The following is a 22,763-nucleotide window of genomic DNA, read 5'->3' as shown; positions in this document are numbered from 1 at the left end:
AACCCATTCCAGTGCCTCACCACCCTCACAGTAAAGAGCTTCTTCCTTATATCCAATCCAAACTTCGCCTGTTTAAGTTAATTTACTCCTTCTTCCATTGCTAGAAGAGTCTTTCAGCTGAACTAGTATTTCAAGGTGTCTATTACAAGAAAATATTTTGTTCAAACAAATGCTCTTGAAGAACCACTACAACAGTCATCAGCAGCAGCACTGCCAGAGCAGCCTGTGAAATGGAGCAATCTCCCTGCCTTGCTCAGAATATGTTTTTTTATATTTATTTAAACACACACAGAGCAAGACTTATCTTGACAGGATCAGGGCAGCACACCACAGACTATAACGTCCAGGATTACTTATTTCACTCTGCCAAAGAAATGAGGCTAAAACTCCACAAAGCAGCACTGAGTGTGAGCCCGAGTGGTGTCAGGCTTGCACACCAGGCATCAGCAGCTCCATTCAGTTCATATTCAGTCCTGAGCCTGTGTAACAGCCTTTAAGCATCACCCCTGACTCCTAGCAAGTGTGTTTCTTTGTGTTATTAAAAAGCGGGAGGCTTTGGTTTGCGGAGATGGGGAGGTTTGCTCATGCAGAAACGTTTCTGTAACAAAGAATTTTGAGGGGTTTGTTGTATCTGTAAAGGATCCATCAGTCCCTCATTCAATTTTTCCAAACAATGTAAGGCTCCCAAGGTTAAACACGTGTGTAGCTGTGGCTGCTGCCCCTGGATCCCCACAGGTGGGGATTGCTGCCCCGCCATCTATCCTCAGTATATTGCCCCAGTGTTCCACCCTACCAGAAGGCCAGGACTGAGATCCACGGGTGTGCACAGATGTTTGGAAAGCCAACAGAGGAAGGGAGAATGCTCACTGCATGCCTGCCCCAGGGTGTGCTGCAGCCCTGCAGCCCCGCTGGTACCCAGCTCCCTGCATGGCCAAGCCACGTTCAGGGAACTGGGAGGCTGTGGTCTGGATTTTGGCTGCTGGGGCTGGGCTCACTGCTGGCAGGAATCCCTGCGAACCCACCACAGACGTGATATGTGCATATATACATGCATGTATTATATATAAACACATGCATATTTATGGATAAGTGTATGCATGTGCACACATATATATACGAATATATGCACATGCATATATACATACATATACATATATATACACACATACACACACATAGATGTATACATATGTGCGCGTAGAGGTGAGCCAATGCGAACCTCATGAAGTTCAACAAGGTTCATAAAGGTCCTGCACCTGCGTCCGGGTAATCCCAAGCACAAATACAGGCTGGGAGGAAACTGAGTGGACAGCAGCCCTGAGGAGGACCTCTGCGTGTTGGTTGATGAGAAGCTCAACATGACCTGTCAGTGTATGCTTGCAGCCCAGAAACCAATCGTGACCTGGGCTGCATCCCCAGCAGCATGAGCAGCAGGTCAAGGGAGAGGATTCTCCCTCTCTACTCCACTCTCATGAGATCCTCCCTTTGCAATCCTGGGGTGCCCAACACAAGAGGGACATGGACATGCTTGAGCAAGCCCAGAGAAGGCCATACAGATGCTCTGAGGGCTGGAGCAGCTCTGCTCTGGAGACAGGATGAGAGAGCTGGGGTTGTTCAGCCTGGAGATGAGAAGGGTCTGGAGAGACCTTAGAGCAGCTTCCAGTGCCTAAATGGACTACAAGAAATCTGGAGAGAGACTTTGTACACGGCCTTACATGTGACAGGACAAAGGGGAACGGTTTTAAACTTAAAGAGGGGAGACTGAGATTAGACATTAGGAGTAAATTCTTCCCTGTGAGGGTGCTGAGGCCCTGGCACAGAGTGCCCAGAGAAGCTGTGGCTGCCCCATCCCTGGCGGCGTTCAAGGCCAGGCTGGATGGGGCTTGGAGCAGCCTGCTCTAGTGGAAGGTGTCACTGTCCATGGCAGGGGGTTGGAACTGGATGAGTTTTAAGGTCCCTTCCAACCCAAACCATTCTATGATTCTATGTTTCTATGTATACACACGTATTATACATACATAGACAGACATAGACACACATATACAGACATGTACACATATATACATATTCACATATACATATTTACACGTGTATATACATACCCAAGTACCCACCCCTACACACACCGAAGCATAGCGAAGACCCTCGCGGCCGGGGAACTACAACTCCCGTCATGCCGCGGGGCTGGAGGGGGGCGTGGCGCCGCGCCGTGCGTGGCCCCGCCCCCTTCGGTGGGGTGCGCGAGCGCGCAGCGGCTGCCGGCCCAGAGGGCGGGTGGCGCGGTGAGGCGAGGCGGCGGTAGCAGCAGCGGTGGGAGGGGAGGAGGTGCGGAGCCGGCGGTGATCGGGTGTTCTCTTCAGACGCTTCCCTGCAGCTGCAGCCGCTGCTTCCCCGTCTGTCGCTCCCCACACCGGCCCGCCGGAGCCCGCAGGGGCTGCGGGGAGCGCTGCCGAGGTTCTTTGCCTTTCCTCTCGCCCGACCGGAGCTATCGTCGTTCACGCGGCCGTGAGGAGACGGTGGACGGAGGCTGAGGCTGCCCTTTTCCTTTCCCCCTTGCTCTGGGCCTCCCCGGGGGATTTGCTGCTGCTGGCGTGGGGTGCCTCTTTCTCCAGCTTCCTTCCTACCGAGGGTGAGTATCGCGCCTGTCGCGACAGAGCCTGTATCGTGAGGGCTGGTTGGGGGCCGCTTCCTCGGGTTGCTTCCCCCCCTTCACCCTCTTTCTCTGCCGCTTTGTGCTGCGCCTCGGCGGGGCTGCCTTTTTGTTACGGTCTTTACCTTAATTCTCTATTTTTTTTTTATCCGGGGTTTGGGGAGTTTGTTCTCTTTTTCTTTTATTCTTTATTTCCCCCCCTTTTTCCTTGGTCCTTTTTCCCGTCCCACCCACCCGGAGTTGGCCGAGCCCCGCTCCGGGGCTGGATGTGCTGGGGAAGCTCTTTGTCATGGAGCGGCTGCCGAGCCGCCTGCCCTCGGGAAGAACACCACTTTGAAAGGAAAACAGACCAAGAACTCGCTCTGTGTTCGCGCTCCGCGGCTTTGCCGGGATCGGGGGTGGGTTTTGGGGGCGGTGGGGGCGATATATTTGTTTTCGGTGGGGAATGAGTCCCCCCCGCCCCAGTCCCGGCTCCATTTATCGCAGCCCCCTGTGCCGGAGCGCTCAATGGGAGCTGCACGCAGGCGGGTGAAAACAAAACAAAGGGGGGTTTTGTTTTGCTGTTGTTACCCTACAAAATCGTGGTGGGAGAGCTTCATTCTTTATTTTTTATCCCCTAGTTCGCCCGAATTTGATGTTGTTTCAGTCCGGAGGAATCCAGATAGCTGGTAGGTAAGTTGTGTCCTTTTTAATTTTAAGCTTCTGGAGGGATTTGGAATGTTTCTTTCAGATCTTCAGGCTCGGCTCTTTTGTGAGCACCCTGGCATCCAGCGCAACTTTGGTCGGGTTTTTCTTTTCACTCTTTCTGCCTTTTTTTTTTCCAAAAAAAATAGTTAAATAACGCAGTTTCAGGAGGAGCTGATAGAAGGGGAACATTTCTGCCTCTAACAGCCGTGGAAAAAAGGGTTTTTAAAAGGCTGGGGAGAGGAGGAGTGGTTGTGTTTTCAGCTGAATATTTCTTGCCTCTTAAAGAGGATATTTAAAGCAATCGCTATGTTTTTATACTGAAAGCTGCGCTGGTTTTCCTTTCCCCTTTGTTTTTGTTTAAACTACCCCCTCAAAACCTGCAGCTACTTCATCTCTGCAGAATGCAGCTTCTAGAATACATGCAAGCAAAAAGCAGCCTAGCTGTACTGCACTCCTGTTCCTGGCCTTTTAAAGGCCACCCATTCGTGTTTGCTGGGACTCCCCTGCCTTGAAAACAGCACTCGGCAAGTAAAATTACAAAGCATTTCAGCTAGAGCGTTAGGAGAACGATGGGTTTATATTTTCCATTTTGAACACGCGTTGGGGGGAGTCGGGGGGAGAAAAAAGGCTGTTTCCGGTTTCTGTTCAGCAGCTTTTCGTGGCTTTTTTTTTTGTTACAAAGAAGCGGCCAGATGACCTGTTGATGATACATCTCCTGTTGCTTTTTGTGCCAGTTAGGTTAGTTGGAGATGAAAGCTTCAGCTTGAATAGGCTACCCAGATGTGTTGTGCGGTCCGTGTGGCTTTGTAATGTTTTAGGCCGACAGTTTTGAAGTGAGTAATGTAGTTCAGGCGTCTGCACGGGACACTTGCGCCTCTCCTCTCCCTGGCCTCCTTCCCCACAAGAAAACCCCCAGTATGTAGAAAATGGAGCACTCCTAGTTGGAAAAATAGACCCGTTTAGTGCTGTGTGAGATTAAGTGTCCTAACTCTTTTGAAGACGTATGAATGGCCTGGCAGGAAGCTTTAGGAATGCGTTTTGCTTGTATATAGGCAGCTACCTTAAGCTTAAACGTCTCCTATTTCAAATGAATTAAACTTGTAGGAGCACCTATGTTACGCTGAGTGTAGTCTTGTGAAGTGTGCATAATGTTTCTGTTCTTACTAAACACAGTATTTCTCAACACCTCAGGTCGCCATGCTAGTGTTCACCTTGGAAATTAAGGTTTTAAGTAACTACTAGTATTTCAGTTAAAGCAGAATTTACATATTAGTATAAAGTCTGCCTGCTCTGTTTTGTACTTTGGTGTCAATGCTGGTTTCTATTAAGAAAGTAGGCATGGAAAACAGGATCCTTTCACTTCAGGATTTGTGGTTAGCGATTGTGTTTGTAGATGCAAAATAGAGCATCATCTGCTTGGAGCCAGTAGTATTTAAGACACTTATTCATTTGGAAGGAACTAATTGGAAGTATATCTTGGTATAAAATGTCTTCTCAGACAGGAACTCTGGAATACAGGAAAGCAGAAAACCCAAAGCTGATTGTAGATGCTAATCTATACCCTGAGCTAAAAAAGGAAGAATGAGGGTGTTTCATGAGAAATCAGTCACATTTAAGTGCGTACTTGTAAGCAAAATTACACAGTTGATTAGGAATTCCTGCAGGATGCCAGTAATTGGAGGTACTTGTTGCTAGCTGGTCACTGTGCGGCTGGCTGGTTCTACTGTAAAAGTTTTGACTGTACATCAAGAGGAAAAAGCCTAGCTCTTTTGCTTCCCAGACGTTCATTCCTTAATCTCCAGGTTCAAAAGCATGCTGACAAACTGTCAAAGGAAGTGACAGCAAAGAGATGGTGTAGGAAGTAGGTCGAGCACAGCTAAATGCTGCTGAGTTTCAGTGGAAAAAGTAAGCGTGTTTCCATCTGATCTGCATTGTTTCCTTTCAATCTAGAGGTTAACAGGATGCACCAGTATATCTCATACTCCTACTATAGTCCCTCAATTCTCATGAAATTAATACTGCATCCCTAACTGGGCCTAGTTAGCCTGCCTGGATGGGAAGATTCATGGGGAAGAAGGTAAAATAGCAGCTTAGGTCTGATCCCATGAAGTGCAAATCATGTCAGCTGGGCAAAGCTGAAGTGGCTCTATGCCTCTCTGGAGGCCCATAGGCAGCCTGGGATGGATCTCCCTCTCCCTATGCTGCTGTAGGCTCTCCATTGTGTAGCTGAGGCATCGTGGTGTGTTATGTTTTGTAATGGATATGGCAATTAATACTCACAAGTGATCGTGTTTCTTGTTTAAAATGTTTGAATCAATAGATTCAAAATCCAGGTAAGACAAAAGCTCTTTGGCATGCTAGAAATCATCCTGCAACTTAAAGAAAGGCAAGCTTGTATGCTGTTGCAGCATTTTCCTAAGAGCAGTAAATCTATTGACAATAACTTGATTTGCAGAAAAATTACAGCCTTGAACTATGAATATGTTCTTTTCCAAGTATTCTGTATTTCTATTGATTGAAAAGGAGATCTTGTTTCAAGTAGGAAGAGGTGCTTTGCACAAGTCAGTTTGCACAGCTTATGGGATACCTAGGTGAGCCCTGTGTTGTAGACTTCTATTGCTGACCTGTGTCATGTGATTTGGAGCACCAAATGTTGCTAGCTGTTCAAAATTACCTTTCTGGAATAACCCTGTAGTCATGAATGGATGTGAAACAGTTGACTGCAAAGCTCTGCAGGGAAAGTCTGTTGTCCTCTGCTGGCACTTTGTACTGAAGGTAGGTGGTTATCAATACCAGTCTTGCTCCACCAATGTCTCCCGGTTGGCATACTAGGTGTAAATGTTGAGAGGTGGTGTTTTGGGATGTGGGCTCAAGTGTGAACTGTTCTGCAGCTTGTTTGATTCAGAGTGAACTCAGTGCCTGGGTGGAAGTGTTTGGTTAAGGATTGACAGTATCCTTCAGTCCCTGCCATGCAGGAGCACGGTTCAGTTCATGAACAGGTAATAAAAGTTAATCTGCTAACCTTGTCTCTTAATTCATGCTGATGAATTCAATGATATTGACTTGACTGCTACCCATGGTACTTACTGCTATAAATGCTGAATTTTGTACTTGAATCTCATTTACTCGAGAGCACAGTGGACTGAACCTGGCATTGCAGTTCTGGCTGCGGTTTCAGGATTGGGAGTGTCCTATAATTTTACTCTTCTAATTGAAGGTATATGGTAGTTGTCAGAGTAGGAGCAGTCAAAACCTCTTACTCTGGTCCCGTAATTATATTCCTGTTGAGAAGAGGATTCATTCAGTTGACACATTGCAGTACTTTCCTTGTTCACCAGTAGAGTATGTTATAGAAGACTTTGGATATGTATCATGCTGGCTCAAAACACTTTTGATCCTTCTTGATGTTGTCTGTGCAGCTATATCAACCAGATGTTTTTCTGTGCTGACCCTGTTTGTAGCAGATCTATTGCATAAATGTGTTTTTAGAAGGGAGAAGAGTGTTCCTTTTGGGAAAAGCTATTTTTTTTTTTAATAGTACAGAGATACTTGGGCCAGAGGGGTGCTGGTCTGGCTATATTAGGGTGGGCATGTATGTGTTCAGGGGAGCAATTGCACAATCTAATTGCAAAAGTTAATCAAAATCCCAGATGTAGACAAGCTTTTTGCTGATAAAGTGCTTTTGTCAGCCTGTTAGTTTACATATTAAGTGTTCAGGGAGGTAAGTGTGGTGGTTTTGGCAGAAAAGCTTTGGTCACTAAACACTGCGTTTCCATTTGTGGGTCTGTAACATTTGTTGTAGTGGCTGAAACTCCGTGTTGTAGACAGCAGGGAAATGAACAGCAAGGAAAGTAAGAAAAAGCTGAAGTTAGAAAGACTAGAAGTGATACAGAAAATATTTTTGTTATTAGGATAGATCATAATATGAATAGCTACTAGAGAATGCTGCTCTGTGGATTGATTGAGGTTTTGTGTGGGATGTATCAAAAATATTTTGTAGATGCTTGCAAGATATGGGATTGAAGCAAGTTGCTTGGTTGAGATTCTTTGGGGAATAGTTTATTTGAGCTAGGACTTGAAGATGGGAAAGAAAACCGAACAAACCCAACCAAAACCACAAAAGAGAAAAAAAACCACACTATAAAGAAAACACAAAAACCTGCCTAGACAAAATTGTCCTTAAGTAGACCACCATCAATGAGTTTTTTCTTCCATTGCCAACTAATTCATCTGCCTGGATGTACTTAGTTGCTTGTATGCAGTGTTTCTGCAGCTATATAACCATTTGAACTTCATTACAAATGTTTAAAAATACTTTTTCCTGAGCTGGAATACCTCTTTTCCTTAATTCATGTGCAAAGTCTGGGGGGGTAGACATCAAATTCAAAGGGACTGATTTATTTTCCTTAAGATGACTGTTAAGATCTGCCATTAGCATCAGTGGAACTCAAGGCCTCCCAAGAGTTTCTGGAGGCATAGCAAGAGCAAACTTAGTGATCTGATTTGAGCATCTTGCCCTGTCCTGCTTGCCTCTTCAGTGCTTCTGAAGCACTATTTCTATTTTTAATTGTCTGATGGCTCATCTGGAGTAGTTTGCAACTGGAAAGTAGCAGCTGTTGAGTTAGTTTCCCCCTTCTTTCTGCCAGCTTGTCCTCTAGGATGGTAACCCCTAGACCTGGATCATAGAATGACAGAATGGTTTGGGTTAGAAGAGACCTTAAAGGTCATACAGTTCTAAACCCCTGCCACAGGCAGGGACACCTTCTGCTAGAGCAGGTTGCTCCAAGTCCCATCCAACCTGGCCTTGAACACCTCCAAGGATGGATTATCCACAGTTTCTTTGGGCAACCCTTTCCAATGTCTCACCAGCCTTAAAATGAAGAATTTCTTTGATTCACAATCATTCATATTGTTGATTCGTGTTGTCTGAATTGTTTGTTGGGTCAGGGCAACCACACTGGTATCTCCATGTTAGATCTAGCTTGAAATGCTTTCATCCAGACAGTCATCTTTGTCTAAGAAGTGATCAGCAATGGCTGGGGCAGCACACAAAGTACCTGTGTGGAACTGTGGGCTCTTGGTGAGGGAAATAGCATGTCTGTGTAGCCTGCACATATGGCCCCCTTAACCATCATGTCCATTGGAATGCTTTAAGGCAACATTAAACTAATAGGAAAACTAGGCTTAAGGTTATGTATTTGTAGCTCCTTTTCTAGTGTTAGGATCATGCCTCTGTGATGGTTACAGATCTGCCCCAGAGTGCTTGCTTTCCCTGTCCTCAGTTCCTTCTGCTTCTGATGGTCAAGCAGTATTAACTAGTAAAGACTTGATTTTAAACTCATGCAAACTTGAGTACTTCATATGTATTTTCTTTGTCCTAAGACAAATTAGTCATGTTAAATAATGTTAAGTGGTTCCTGAGGAACTCCTGCTAAGAATCTCAAGGCTCCTCTTCCTGAAGTGTTAATATGTATACTGGGATTTTTGGCTGATGCCACCTTGATATTCCTTCCGCTTTCATGAAGCAGTTGCAGCTCAGCACAATATTTTTACAAGAATAAATATTGCCTTAATCATGGTTTGACACAAGATTCAGCTGGGAAAACAAGTAATGGTTCTTTTGTCATGTAGCTCAACTATTTATTTGGTATGAGGATAAGGGAAAAATCCAAAATTCATAGCACATGGAGGATTACTGTAAAGTAATTTGCTTCCTTTTAAAGAACTTGTTGCTTATTTTCCTTCTGTAATGCACCTCTTGGGAGAAACTGCTAATTCTAAAAATATGTCAGTTCCGCCATATCCCACTAATACACTTTTTTTCTTTGTTTGGCTTGGTTTGCTTTTTCCCTGAGCCACTTTAAATGCTCTGAGGAATGCTCAACATGGAAGAAGTAAATGCACGTAGGTATTTGATTTGCTGTATTTACATTGCTGCTGGTTTTCATGATGACTTTGAACATCTGTTCTACAGTGAAAGGGACTACAGTGGCCTCAACCCTTAGCTAATATCACAGGTAGGATATCTGCTTTCTCTTGGGTCTGGCTGCTTTCTGCTGGGCAAGTACTCTGAGTTTAGGAAAGGAAACGTAACAGGCTACCAAGGATGTCAAAATCTTCTGACAAACTACATAGAGTTCCTCATGTGTAGGAAATTTGTGGCTATTCATGTATGGGAAAACAGAGTGATGGTAGCGCTGACACTTCAGATAAGGACTGCTTCCTGCTCCAATCTCCTGTCTCTGCACCTATTAAAGAGTTAAACCATTATATATATATTTTATATAAACACACTTATATAGATGTAACACAACTTCATCAGTGTTGTGGCCAGTGTATTAGCTTTGTCTGGGGCTTTCTGAGCAGCAGATGTGAAAACAAAGTAGGGCCTTGTACCTCACTACTGACTAAGAAAGGCCAGGATGCTGTAGTAAAATGTGGGGGCTTATAAGCCACTTGTGACTTGGATGTAGCAACTGCTTTTGAATTTCTATGCCTATTTATACACTATTTATTTTTTTCTCATTGAAATAACTATGCATATTTCACTGTTTTGAGATACGCGTAGTTAGCAAGAGAAACTCCTACCTCTAGAGGGAAAGTGTTACAAGCTTATTTCTTGGTGTCTTTCATTTACTGTAACTTTGGGGAGGCGCGAGTTCAAGTTGGCAGTGTCTAAACAGCAGCAGAGATAGGAGCCTGATCCAAAAGATGAGGGAAGAATTAACCTTTACCTTAAAGCCAAGAGGGACTGGTTGTAGGGAGAAGAGCTTATTAATCCTGTCAGTAAGCAAGGGTAGCAAGTGTCTGGTGTCTTTCAGTCTCTTAGCGTCCACAACAGCAAGTATTGCAGGCATGCTGCTGCTACTTTATAGCTATTAATGAAGAGGATTAGCAGTCAGATTTATCTGGCTGTTTTGTTACATGTTTCAAAACCTCAGTCATCAAGAAATAGCAGTTTTAGAGATCTAGATAGTGCTTGGCTTACGTATAGAGTGAGAGGGCACTCACTCTTGCCTCACTCTGGGCAGATGTTAAGTGTAACATTGCCTGTTTTCCCTTCTCTTGCTCGCCAGTTTCCCAAGGCAGAGCTGGTGCTGCGATCCTTCTATGCAAGCAGCTTGTATTTGCCTTAAAGACAGGAGGGGTGTGTTCCCTTCTGAATCCCTGGGAGATGTGGGGAAAGGATGTGTAAGCTTTCCCATGTGTAATAGCAGAAAACCTAGCAAAGCTAGAAGTGCACTACACCCTCCTGTCCAATTAAGAGCTCAGTGTGTGGGAGGTGGTGGGGAGAGGAACTTGTGTGTTGGGATGATGGATGATGTCTCCAAAGCCCCAGATGGATGTTAGGCTTGTCTGCCCCCCTCTCCTCTGCTTTATTTTTGTCCTTATTTTTAATAAAGGTTAGAAACTCACAGGTGTGTTGATGTGTAATTTGCTAATGTTTGGAGGTTGCCACAGAAATGAGAATTAATATTCAGTTACTAATCAAATCTTGCTCTGCTCTGAGGCATGTAAACTAATGAAGTACCAGAAAATGTGAAGGTGGGTGAAAAAAAATGATAGTGCAGTGTGAGTTCCCCGAGTTCATTCTTCACATTCTTTCTTCTGCTTCCACTGTGTCAGATGTTTAGATGTGTCAGCATGACCACGGACCAGGTACAGAATTTACCTTGAGACTCAAGCCTGATGTTGAGGAGGAAAGCACAGTGATTTGGGATATGGGGAGGTTATTTGTAACCTTTGTCACAAGTCATTATAAAATGACAAATACTGATTCTCTGCCGGTTGGCATTCACTCAATTCAGTATTGCACAAAGCACACCAATTAGATTTAATACAAATGTTCCCTCAGAAAGATCACCTTGATTTAATTTTTTTTCAGATGCATAAAGTAGAAATGGTCTGTGCCTCTCTGATTGTTCTTTAAAGACTTAAGTGCTATATTTCTAGCTCTTGGCAGACATTGTCCACAAGAACTTCATGTTCCATTGGGCTTATGCCAAATTTAATGTACTGTTTGTACTGAAAGCATCAAAACCAGACTTACGTTAATTTTAGATTTTACAGCTACCATTATTGATTTTTCTTAGAACTGTTCCATCCAATCTGCTATCATTTTAATTTCTTTTCCCTGCAGGAATTTGGGGAAGGATCTTGACAGTCTTTATTTGTGTGGCTGCAGACTGTTTATGTGAGTGAGAGCCGTAGATTAGACGTCTCTGCAGTGGCCAAACTCTCCATTTATAGAAGCTACATCAGCACACTACATTATTTGTGAACTCTTGTCTTTAATACTGACTGGTCTACTGTGACTATGGGTAGTAGTATAAACACAGTCCATTGAGTGTCTTTCAAGAAACTGCAATTTAATAAAAAGCTGAGATGGGAAATTAATGTTACAATCAACTAAACATACAAAAAATTGCAAACTTTAATTTTGCAGTGCTTGTAGGCTGTATGAATTAAAGCCTGCTTTTAAGACCTTGGACTCTGTAGAGACAAAAAAAGGAAGAGATAGGGGTGAGAAACAGCACAAATAGGAGCTATGGTAGGTGGACAAAGAAAGGAAGGAAATAGCTGAGGGAAAGGATAGGGTATAGTGCAAAACAGCCAGCCAGCATGGGCTGCAGTGTTCATAATACTGCAGGTCTGCTGATCCCTGCCTGAGAGCTGTGTCTGTTGGCCTTGTATTTTGGCTGTTCATCTTTTATTTTCAACCCTCAGGGCCAAGTAGCTGTGCAAAAGTATGGCTTCTGCCCAGGTGGCTCACAGCCCTCAGAGTAGAGCAGGATTCCCCTCCATTGTGCTGGTGTGGGACAGCATGGCACTCAGTGAAGCCTGGGTTTTCCCCCTTTGACTCTTTTACTCCTGCTGAGCTTCCTTCTATCAAGGTATAGCCTGTTGTGGTTTCTGCTTTGCAACTTTACCTTCTGCTAGTGTCACTAAAGTTGCTCAGCTCTTCAAAGACATGTATGTAAGTGGGGAAGAGAGGTGTCTCTTGATACAGACGCTTAAAATCACAAGCAGTTCTACACTCCATATTAATAGTCACTACTGTAATTGAAGTAAGTGGGAATTCTTCACTGTAGGCTTAACCATGGCACTCAGCAGTTTTTCTTCGGCCTAGCTCTTATGCCAAAGGATTGAGTGGGGTTTTAAGTTTATCTTTAGTTGTCTAGTCCTCAGCCATAATTTATAGTTCAGACTTTACTCCGTAAGGGTGGTGATCAGTCTTCAGAAGCATCAATTCAGCTTTGACAATCTTCAGGTACCATCCCACAGTCTTCAGAGACCCCATTTTCTGTCCTCCACCTGTCTCCCTTCCAACTTGGCACACATGTTCTGGAACCTCTGCTGAGGCCTTATTCAGTTTCTACAGTGCTAGAAGATGCTTTCCCAGTGTGTAACCAGATGATTGATTTGAAACAATTATTGGTAGAAGAGTTTTTGCAAATGTACCCTAAGATGTGTTAATGTATACCTCACATTTTATTGTAGCAACTGGTTATGGAAGTAACTTGCATTAATGTTAGCAGACAAACCGCGCCTCATTTTTGCCTCCCAAAAGTGCTTTGGTCATTTTTATCTTGGTGATGTAGCACCAGTTCTTATGAGAAACGTTATGCTGCAAAAGCGAGTAGACTAATGGTGCTTGCCTTCTTCTTGTCTCAATTTGTCCCAAGTCTTAGACCCCTAAGCATAGCAAAAAGTAATAGAAAATAGTCCTATGGAGAAATGTACAGGAAATTACGAAACTTGATGAAGGCAGAATAATGTTGCGTGTAATTGAGTCAGAATTTGAAATTTTTAGTTTATTGCTGTTACTGTGCTTGTTTTCAAGCTTAATTTTCAAATATCCTCATATAAGCTTGGTATTAACTCAGTATGCATGCTAATAAGATTATTGTTGTACTAAGCTGTGTTTTGCTGATGAATGTAGCTTTTGTTACTTATAGGGACAAAGTAAGTTGAATAGAAGAGTGACTATAAAGAAAAGAGAATTAGCTCCAAAGTTAAGAATAGGAGTAGCTATGTTCCCTTGTTCTTCAAGATTAAACACAGCTTTTAAGTACTGCTCAGGAACAGATTCTAACATCTCACTATTAATTAGTCCATGCATTTAAAAATACATAATTTTGCTTTTTTCCTGGAAATGAACACAAAGTCTACTATGGGAAAGGTGGTTCCAGCTCTCTGTTCCTGGTCTATGATCAGATGCATGTGTGGAACCAGGTAAATCCAACTGAGGAACAGACTGGGGCGTGAATCTGTTGATACTGTGGTTGTGCAGAAACCTTACATCTAAATGCAGGGTGACAGGCAGGACTGCTGCTTTTGCAGTGGTATTTTATGCTGTCTTAAAATTGTTTAACTACAGGATGTGCTCCTGCTCTGTGTTAGTCGTAACAACTAAGTGCAGGCATTCCTGCAGGTTGTGAGAGTAGGTGATAATAGTAGTGTGATTCAGTGCTTCAGTCTCTGCATGAAAGCTCGTGCCTCTGCATTAGTGGCCAGGTTTGTCAATGATCATAAGAATTTGTTTTGGAAGGGAACTCTGGGGATCATCTAGTCTTGCTCCCCCTACTCAAAGTAGTTTGAAGTTAAAGCCAGTTATCTCATCCATTTATTTTGCATGGTCTTGTGTAGCATACAGCTGGGGTATCTGCTGACAGTACTTGTCTGGTGCTTACCTGTAACTGTCAATCTTCTGCAAATGTAAAACTTACCCAGTATAATTCCAGAATATGTTCTTGAGCATGCTGAAACCAACTGGTATCTGAATTCCTTGAATACTTTAAACAGCCAAGTACTTGAGTTGCTCTGCACTAGGATTACTGATTGGACACAAGGACATGCTGTGTGCAATTACCTGTTTGTATTTTCTCAAAGTGCATTTATTCCAGTAGATGCAGAACTAACATTGATAAATCTCTACAAAACCATTCTTTACAGTGGCTGTGAGCAACAGGTATACTTCTCACCACTCCTCTCCCAGCTGACAGTTCTCAATTGCTGATGCTAGCTGCTTGGTGCTAATGTGGATGGGGCTTAACCATATGGTCTCACTCTGACTTTCTCTCGCAGTGTTGAAAAATGTTGTCCTGTCTGCACTAGCAGCTAACTGATCTGAACCCATTGTTGACAGCCACCATCATCAACAGGTCATTTTCCCTCTGCAAGTGTGGCTTTTGATTATGTATCGTAAATCCAAGTGGAAGTGCGGTTACAATCTCGCGGTTCTTGGACACGGTGAGTTTCCCCACTACACAGTTGCTCTAAAAGAACACATTTTTCTACTTGCACATGAACTTCCTTCTCTGGATGAAAAATTTGTGGAGAAAATTCAATGACTCATTCTAGAATTCCCTTAAAATAGACCTTTTATTTACCTCTTCAAGATTTTGATTGAGTTTAGTTGCTAGAAGTACAAGTGTAGAACAATACAAGCTGTTGGTATTGTCTTGCTGTTACTGTCTGTAACAGTATTTGTTCTCTAAACAATGTCCTTTGTAAAGTGGAAAGAGAATGCTTTAAGTTGATTATTGGACAGCATCTCTATACAGCAACCACTCCCAGCTGTTACAAAACTACAGATGATTATATTAGAGAGAGGCCTCCTAAGCTGTACCAAATTGTACTTTCTCATGCCCTAATGTTGGATTTCTGCTGAAGGTTGTTTCCCAGTTATTACTGCCTGCTGAGAGCGATGCCTTCTCTCTCCCATCTCCCTGGGCTGTGAATACATATAACTCCCACCCCAGATCTGAGTTGTGCAGCACCGTACCCTTCTTTTCTCCAGACCTGCCAGAGTTTTTCCATAAGCTGACTTTTCTCCCGAACTTTAGAGAAACAAGGAGTTTTCCAACAGGGAGCTGTGTCTTAAGTTTGTCATTAGACTGACTATATACCTTTCTCATGTGGTAGGCTTAAAATTCTTGCATTGCTTTCCATAACTTTGTCTGTGAACGTATCTGTGACTTGTTCTTTTTCCTTAGCCCTCTGGTTTGAGGACAACAGCTGCTTTCTCCTTGCTATTGCTTGTACCAAGGTAGTAATGTGGTGGTGCGAGAGCATCAACTTTTCCTTGCTTGGGCCGGTTTTCATACCAAGTTAATGAGAGTGAAATTGAGAATACAACCTCAAGTATAATGCGTGTGATTAATAGTGAGAAGTCTTTTGGCATATAACTTTGAAAATGTTTACAGTTTTATTTTACATCTCAGGGGATTGGAGCAAATAGGCGTAAGATGCTAATCGTAATAATGTTTTTCATGATCAAAGGTATCAGTACTTCAATGGCTGCTATTTTTGTTTCAATTGCCGACGTCCTAAAATTGGCTATGAGCAGTCAGTATTGGTGGTTAACAGCCCAAAACATTATAAATGTAGAAGACACTTCATTATTTATTTCATGTGAGTTTGCTGACTTGAATTCGTGCTGCATATTTACTTCAGCTTCTGATCAGCTATGTATTCCACTGTGCCTCTCAATTTTCTGTCAAGTTTCTATCATCAGTGAATTCTTATTTCAGAACTCGTTAACTCTGCCAGTGCATTTCAAGGTGAAGCTCAACAGATAGTACAGTGTGGTCTAGAGGTTTAATAATAGTGTAGCTGTTAGGGGTTTGTTTTACCAACTCAAGAGTCTCATCTGTTAGGAAGAAGTTTCTATCTAATGAAAAATGGTGGGTCAGAGAGAACTTGAGTGCTCAAATACTTGTGTATAAGCAAAAAACCTCTCACTAAGAGTGTCATTCCTTAAGAGTTGTGGAACACAGTTGAAGTTGAAGCTGATGGTTTGAGAAGCTGGAAGGTAACTTCACATTTGAGTGCTTCATCTCTGTCAGACAAACAGTACACAACTTAAATGCTATAACTGACACTGAGCATTGTCTCTGATGCACTGTAATTATCCTGAAGGTCTGAGGCTTCTCCAGAAATCAGAGTGTGAATTAAATTACATGTCCAGCCCAGATCTGCTCTAGTACAGTCTTGCTTAGGTAGGCTGATAGCAATCTCGCTTACGCTGGTTAATTCAGTTGCCTTCAAAGCAGCTGAATCCTTAATTGCACCTGCATAATTAGGCTCAGGTATCAGGTTTGGTGAGGTGACCTGGTAGATGAACAAAACCCAGAAGCTGGACTTTAGTTTCTTTTTCTTGCTAAGTAAGTTTTTACTTTGATATTTGCACTGTACGCCTAGAAACAAAGTCCTGCTGCTCTATAGAAATGATCATCTGTTCAACAGATGAGCTACGAACCTCAGTTTTATTTTTGTGAAACATTGTGAAGGCTTAATACAATAATAAAAAGAGAGGGAGAACTTGGTCTGTTGCTACATTACTGTGCCAGGAAATAATCCTTCCTCCCTGACCAGTTCTTTGGCTGTTCAGGCATGGTATGATGTAGTTTTATTTTTTTAACAATGACTTTATTTAGATTATCCTTCTAACTAATGGCTTTGGCATGCTTTAAAAAGACACTTAAAGAAGAGGATCTTGTTGCAGTGTTCCAGTCTTGGCTAAATTTATAGGCTGCGAGGAGTATTTTTATTTGTATTTTCATTTTAAAAAATTAAGAGATTCTTCATTTGTTCCATAGTAAAAACCATCTTTGTAGCATGTTGAGTTTGTAAGCAGTTATCTGAAAGGCTGAAGTTTTGTCAAAGGATGCAGTTGTCTGTATGCTGGAGCTGGTTTAGATTATTCTCTGCATTTCTGGTCAGAGATTCCGTGTTGCTTCTGATTAACAAGAAAGATTTTCTTACAAGCTTTGATTTCAGTTGGCTGCCACTTCACTGAGAGTTGTTATTTGTAATATTTCAATGCCCTTTGTATTAGGTCTTCTTCTATTTTTGCTTAACTTTTGTATTGGGGACCTTTATTTTTGCAGGTAAAGACAGGTCTTGCTGTTTCAGTGTGCGCAGCTATAGTGGTATTGTTTTGGGGGTAGGGATTGCAGCCTTTCTTTTTCTTGTCAGAATTTTATATTTTAAGTAGACTTCTTTATCAAAAGTTACGGAATAAGCCCCATGCCACAACTTTGGGAAACACTGATATTTAAATCTGTTCATAAAGAATGGGTAACATGAGGATGTTAGGATGGAAATTACATTTACTGTGATTGTATTAACCTTTTCATTTTGCTGAATGTGGGGGGGGTGACCTGGAAAGACAGGTCTGAATATAAAAAGAAGCTCAGGAATTCCTGAACACTTCAATGTTAAGCTCAACCTTGTTCTTAAAAAGACCTGCAACAACTAATACATGCTTACTCCCACAGCTGGACTTTTGCAAACCCCAGTGCAGCAAATATGAGCATGCTTAGCTTTAATACCAGAAACAGTAAGAAATAACTCTTCATTGCAAAACTGGGAACATGCAGTTATTCCCAGAAGTGGTGCTTTGCTCCACAGGTGCTGAGCAATAACTCACGATTCTTGTTGGGTGAGTTTCAGGACTGCAGCTTTGTGTCAACATTTGTGCTCTTGTATTTTGGCTGTGATGCTTGTATCCTTCTCAAGTAATTAAAAAAAAAAATATTTCTAATATGAGGTAGTTACTGTAACTTCATTAGATTTTTAAATATAATTAAAATTATATAGCTGTGCATCTAATGTTACCAGTTCTTTCCCACCATGTTATTAAACTGTGCTTTCAAATTAAACAGCTTAAGTCACAGATTGGTTTTAAAGTGTAGACTGTTTTTAGAAGACAGTTTTTTTGTGTTTGCCTATTTTTCTTTCTTTTCTCTGCATTATAATGCAGTGCCCCCTTTCTAATAAGTAAAAAAAGCCTCAGCTTGAATGTGGTTACTAAAAGGAAAATGCCAAGAAAATTATTGGAGCTGATGCACTCCTTGTGTTATGTTTCATAGAATTGATAGCATTTCAGAGTTGTTTGGTGCTGCTGACCTCACATGTTTTTGTCCTAACAATCATGTTTACGGACAAGGGATAAGTATTATAAAAGAGAGACTACAGGAGGGCGAGCTTGTGACAGTGTTGTATTTATTTATGTAGTTCAGAGTTTATTTTGGGGACATGTAATTCACACACTTCCATCGGAGAAATGCTGAAAGTACAGAATGGCGTCAGAGTTTTGAAGTGCTTAAGTACATCAGTGGCTGCAAAGCCAGAGAAAGTCTTTCTTTCATGTTTAGATAATATACATTACTTCTATAGCTACTTCTACAACTAAGTTGCTGAAGGGAGACTGAGCATGCTTGGAAAACTTGTTTTCAAAATTCCAAATGTCTGCCACTAAGTTGCATGGAGGCAATACATGCTGCTGAAGGGAGCAACTTGCCTATTAGTTGTCTCAGCAGATCAGCTTGACAGACTCACAGACTTTGTTTCACTCGTCTGACACTTCATAAACTCATTCTGGTTGTTCAGTATCAGTTTGTCATACCAGTAGTTCTTTAGTTTATTTAGCATGTCTGTTGTATTGTTAATTACTTGTATGGGCTTCCTTAAGTGTGATTTTGTACTTTGGATTTGCATTGGTTCAGGAGCTTGAATGTGGTCAGACATCTCTGCTGAGTCTGGGTAGTAACCTCGTAACACGTGCCAGCTGGTTGCCTATAACTCTTCATGCCCTTTGCAGTGTGTTGCCCTTTGCGTGCTGGTTTTCTGCTCCACAAACGGGTGATGCGAAACATCCTTAAGCAGGACATTAACTAATGACAAGCAGCAAACTGAATGCGAGCAGGACGTGTACAAACCTTCCTGAATGCGTGTGGAACGAGGCACCACTGTGCTCAGGATGAGCAGCTGTTAGTAATTGAGTAAAATGTTCATAAACAATGTCAGTCCTGAGAGGACTGCTCTACCCCTAAACCTTGCAAAGCCTACTTCTGAAGAGCCAGATTTCTTGGAATGAATCAGTCTGCGCTGAGCAGCTGACTAAAAAAGGGCAAGTGAAACAGCTCCTTCATCCTTAATTATTACTTTGCTATGCTAGAAAAACAGGATTTAAGGTTTCTCTGGTACCCAGAGGTGGACTTGAAGATAACCAAACAGTAGTCTATTGGTAGGGTGTTGGGAGTGCACACCATGAGTTAAAGTGGAAACTTCTCAACCTCTATCAGGATTCAGAAGGATAGAAGTCTGTATTATATTAACCAGTCACTTTGGTTAATAAATAAGTGCATGCTGTAAATCATGTGAAATTGATTTCGAAACTGTGTAAAGTACTGCTGTGTTCTGAATAGTCTGGTGCTATTTAAAAATTGCTTAGTCTTGGTGCTGTCAGACCTGTGACTATATGCTCTTTTCAGTATATTTCCCCAAAAGTGTTTCCTATTTCCTGAATGGAAAAAGTTTTCTTTGAGAGAAAATGAATAGTTCTTTACTGCTTAAAGCCTGCCCCTCAATGCATGCAGGTACAAAGTGCAAAGCCAGGGTAATTGTAGAAGTGAGTTTGCAAGTGTTAAAGATAATTTTGCATTTATCTTTGCATCTCAGAGAAATGCCTGAAATGGGAAAGAGATGTAGATTTTTCTTGTGCATGTGCCAATACAAATGTAGCCCAATCTGTGAATGCTGAACTACACTTGGTTTGAGGCTTCTTCAGTTAACTTTGAAATACGAGCTGTACCTCCAGGGAACCAGTCGAGCCAATATGCAGCTTTAAGCATGTAGGGTTTTTAGAAGAAATTATTGAGCTATTTTGCTTAAGAATATTATGTGGGAAAGAAGTTTAGCATGCATTGGATGAGGAGAAATAAGTTGAAGACATGTCCCCAAACCTTAGTTTTAGGAATCTTATAAATTTCTAGGCCAAATCTTGAAGGTTTGTATTCACACCGACTTTGGATCAAGAAAGAACATGAATATTTTTGTCTTCAGGAGCACTTTCCTCACTAGTAGAATTACTAAGAGCCAAATAACTGCCTTGCTAATGTAATTTCATTAAGGGTCGATGGTGCAGCTTATCATTAAAAATGCAAGGGCAAGCCATAAAACTCACAGCTGAACATTTTAATGCTGCCTAGCATTGAGTGCACAGTTTGAAAGCATTCTGACACAGTGACCATCGGGATCCCCATACTCCACCAATTTAACATTAATTCTGTCTTCATATGCTAGGTTTTTGTCTGGTTTTGCTTTCCTCAGTGGCATACTCTGAGAGGAGAGAAAGCCATACAGATTCTGGAGATCATGGCTGTTTTTAACACAAACCTGCCCCTATCTTGGTACAAAAATACCTTTTGGTGTGCTTCAAAAATGTATCTTACATGACCCACACACTTGAAAGTATTTTTCCATTGGCGTTCTTCTGGTTGTAACTGAAGAGCAGACTAACTTAAGAGTTGCCATTTTCAGCTAGGTACTTTGTTATTTCAAGGTAACTTTTTTTTTTTTCTGTATGCATAGCAAATTGGGAACTAGTGAAACCTTGAAAGCATCCAACTGTAAGTCAAATGTTAAATGTAATGATTTCCTTAGCTCTTAATTAAAACTGGACCACATGGTCAGACCAAAGTCTCTTGGGTCCCTGTAGAAGTAGTATAGCTCCATCTCCATGGTTGAGGTATTCTATCCTTGGCTTTTTGTGTGAGAATGTATTTGGCACAATAATGCCAAAAGTCACATGTGGCAAAGCCAAGAGTACCTAGCAGCTCCCTCCTGTACCTGTAAACAAGAAACTGCATTCTTGTCTCAACCAAGGAGAGTAAAATTTAGGGAAGTCATTCCTAGCCCTGAATTCGTACTACTCTTTATAGAATCATAGAATAGTTTGTGTTGGAAGGGACCTTCAAAGGGCACCTAGTTCCAGCCCCCATGCAATGAGCAGGACATCTTCAACTAGATCATCTTGGGAATGACCTTTATGTTGCTGAGTGTTAGTGTCTATGCAGAGGTAAAGTGCAACTGCTGGTTTATTTTTATAAGCAGCAAACCTCTTATCCAAATTGGATTAAAGTGTAGGAAGTATTGCTCCTCTCTAGATATGCTAAATCATGTATTGCCCATGGGATTATAAAGAAAAGATATAATTGAATACCATGGGATTTTCTTTCTCTTAGCAGTAACAAAGTGGAAATAGGCAAGTGATCTAACATGAAGAGGTGGGGGAGATAGTTGAACTTTGTCCTGCCTAAATTGCTGGATGTAGGAGGCAATGAACATGGAAGGTTTAAGTGTGCAAAAAAAAGTTTGGCTTCTGTTTATGTATAAATACAAGTTGTATTAGCATGAAAGCTGGTTCTTTAAGAGAGAGCTTTTAATGTATCTGGAGGTATTTCAGTGTACCTGTATTAGAAACTTGCTGCTTATGCAAAGTAATCAGTTCTTGTTCTCTTGGGTTGTTACCTAAAGTAACCTTTGTTCTGTACTGGAGCTTATACAACACTATTTAAAATATTCCCCAAAAGACATGCTTGAATGTCAGAAATATTTGTTATTAATATATATTAACTTATGTATAGGGCTGTAATATATACTATCAGGCCACTATAAAAACCTGACACTTGACTTGCAGAGAGCAGGCAGACCTCTGACAGGTATCCCACAGTATGTAGGTCATATGCTTTTATATGTAAATGCTGGAGGTGATATGTTTAGAAAGGGACAGGTTTTGTACCTTATATGAAGACTATCCAAAGTTTGAAGTGAGGAGGAACATAGTAAGCTAGTGCATTTATTAGCAGTGACTTAGAAGATATTCAGGTCTGAACTATAGAATTGGAAGATTCACATGCAGAGGTGAAGAGAGCAGTGTAGAGGTTATCCAGTGCTTTTTTTATTGGAATTGCAAATAAACTACAGTCGAAATGGTGAGTGTCGAGAGTGTAGTAACAGCGTGGTGCAGAATTTAGGATAAAGCAGAGGGAAACTCTATTGGATAAACTTGGCTTTTGTGCTTCATGACTTCTCTGAGTAAGAAGGTACTTGCCTTATTTTAAGATAGCCATTTGTGTGATGTGGGAGTTGAATTGAAACGGTACTGAACAGTATTAAAGCTGTCTCTCTTAAGATATCTTTTTGCCTAGGATGTGAGGGTGTGGAGGACAGGAGCCAACCACTTAGAGTTGAATTACTATAACTGAATAGATTTTCTGTCCTTTTTTTGCTTGTCTATGTGTAATGTTTTCATCACTGAAAGTGAAGCAAAGATGTGTTACTACTAGAGACTGTTTTAACTTTGAAGAAGTCCATGGCCAAACGACCTAGCTTTGTGGGAACGAGAACTTTCAGGTAATGCAGGTTCAGCTAGTTCTGCTAGAAGGTACCTTAAAAGTTTTGCAAGCAGGAAAACTGCATCGTAGAAATTCATTCAAATTGGGCCTCCCTTTCTTTATTTAGGGGAAACCATAATACCTGAAGCTCAGTGAGTCAGGAGGTGTGCTGTTCAAATAACACAGAAATACAGCTAAACAGTTCTTTGAGGAAGTAGGTGCTGGTGTGTAGCCTAGGT

The 22,763-nt window shown here is 41.8% G+C and overlaps 1 protein-coding gene across 3 annotated transcripts in view; it reads left to right on the top strand.

Moving 5' to 3' along the window:
• Positions 1–2,498: 2,498 nt before the first annotated feature.
• PELI1 (pellino E3 ubiquitin protein ligase 1) overlaps positions 2,499–22,763 on the top strand; it is a 43,995-nt gene continuing 23,730 nt past the window's right edge. Inside the window, exons 1-3 of one of the 3 annotated variants that reach the window (XM_061461453.1) lie at positions 2,519–2,629; positions 3,271–3,322; positions 14,426–14,590. In XM_061461453.1, coding sequence (XP_061317437.1) covers positions 14,536–14,590 — 55 coding nt within the window. In that variant the 5' untranslated portion in view covers positions 2,519–2,629; positions 3,271–3,322; positions 14,426–14,535. Of the gene's footprint in view, positions 2,630–3,270; positions 3,323–14,425; positions 14,591–22,763 lie in introns of all 3 variants that reach the window. The other 2 variants (XM_061461454.1, XM_061461455.1) reach the window with 2 other exon arrangements.

This window comes from Pezoporus flaviventris, unplaced genomic scaffold (assembly GCF_033815535.1).
Source record: "Pezoporus flaviventris isolate CSIRO_AGI_PZ_B2104156 unplaced genomic scaffold, CSIRO_AGI_Pfla_v1 ptg000031l, whole genome shotgun sequence".
Lineage (NCBI taxonomy): Eukaryota > Metazoa > Chordata > Aves > Psittaciformes > Psittacidae > Pezoporus > Pezoporus flaviventris.
Note: the sequence above shows the minus strand (reverse complement) of the source record. Positions and strands in the feature narration are given on the sequence as shown.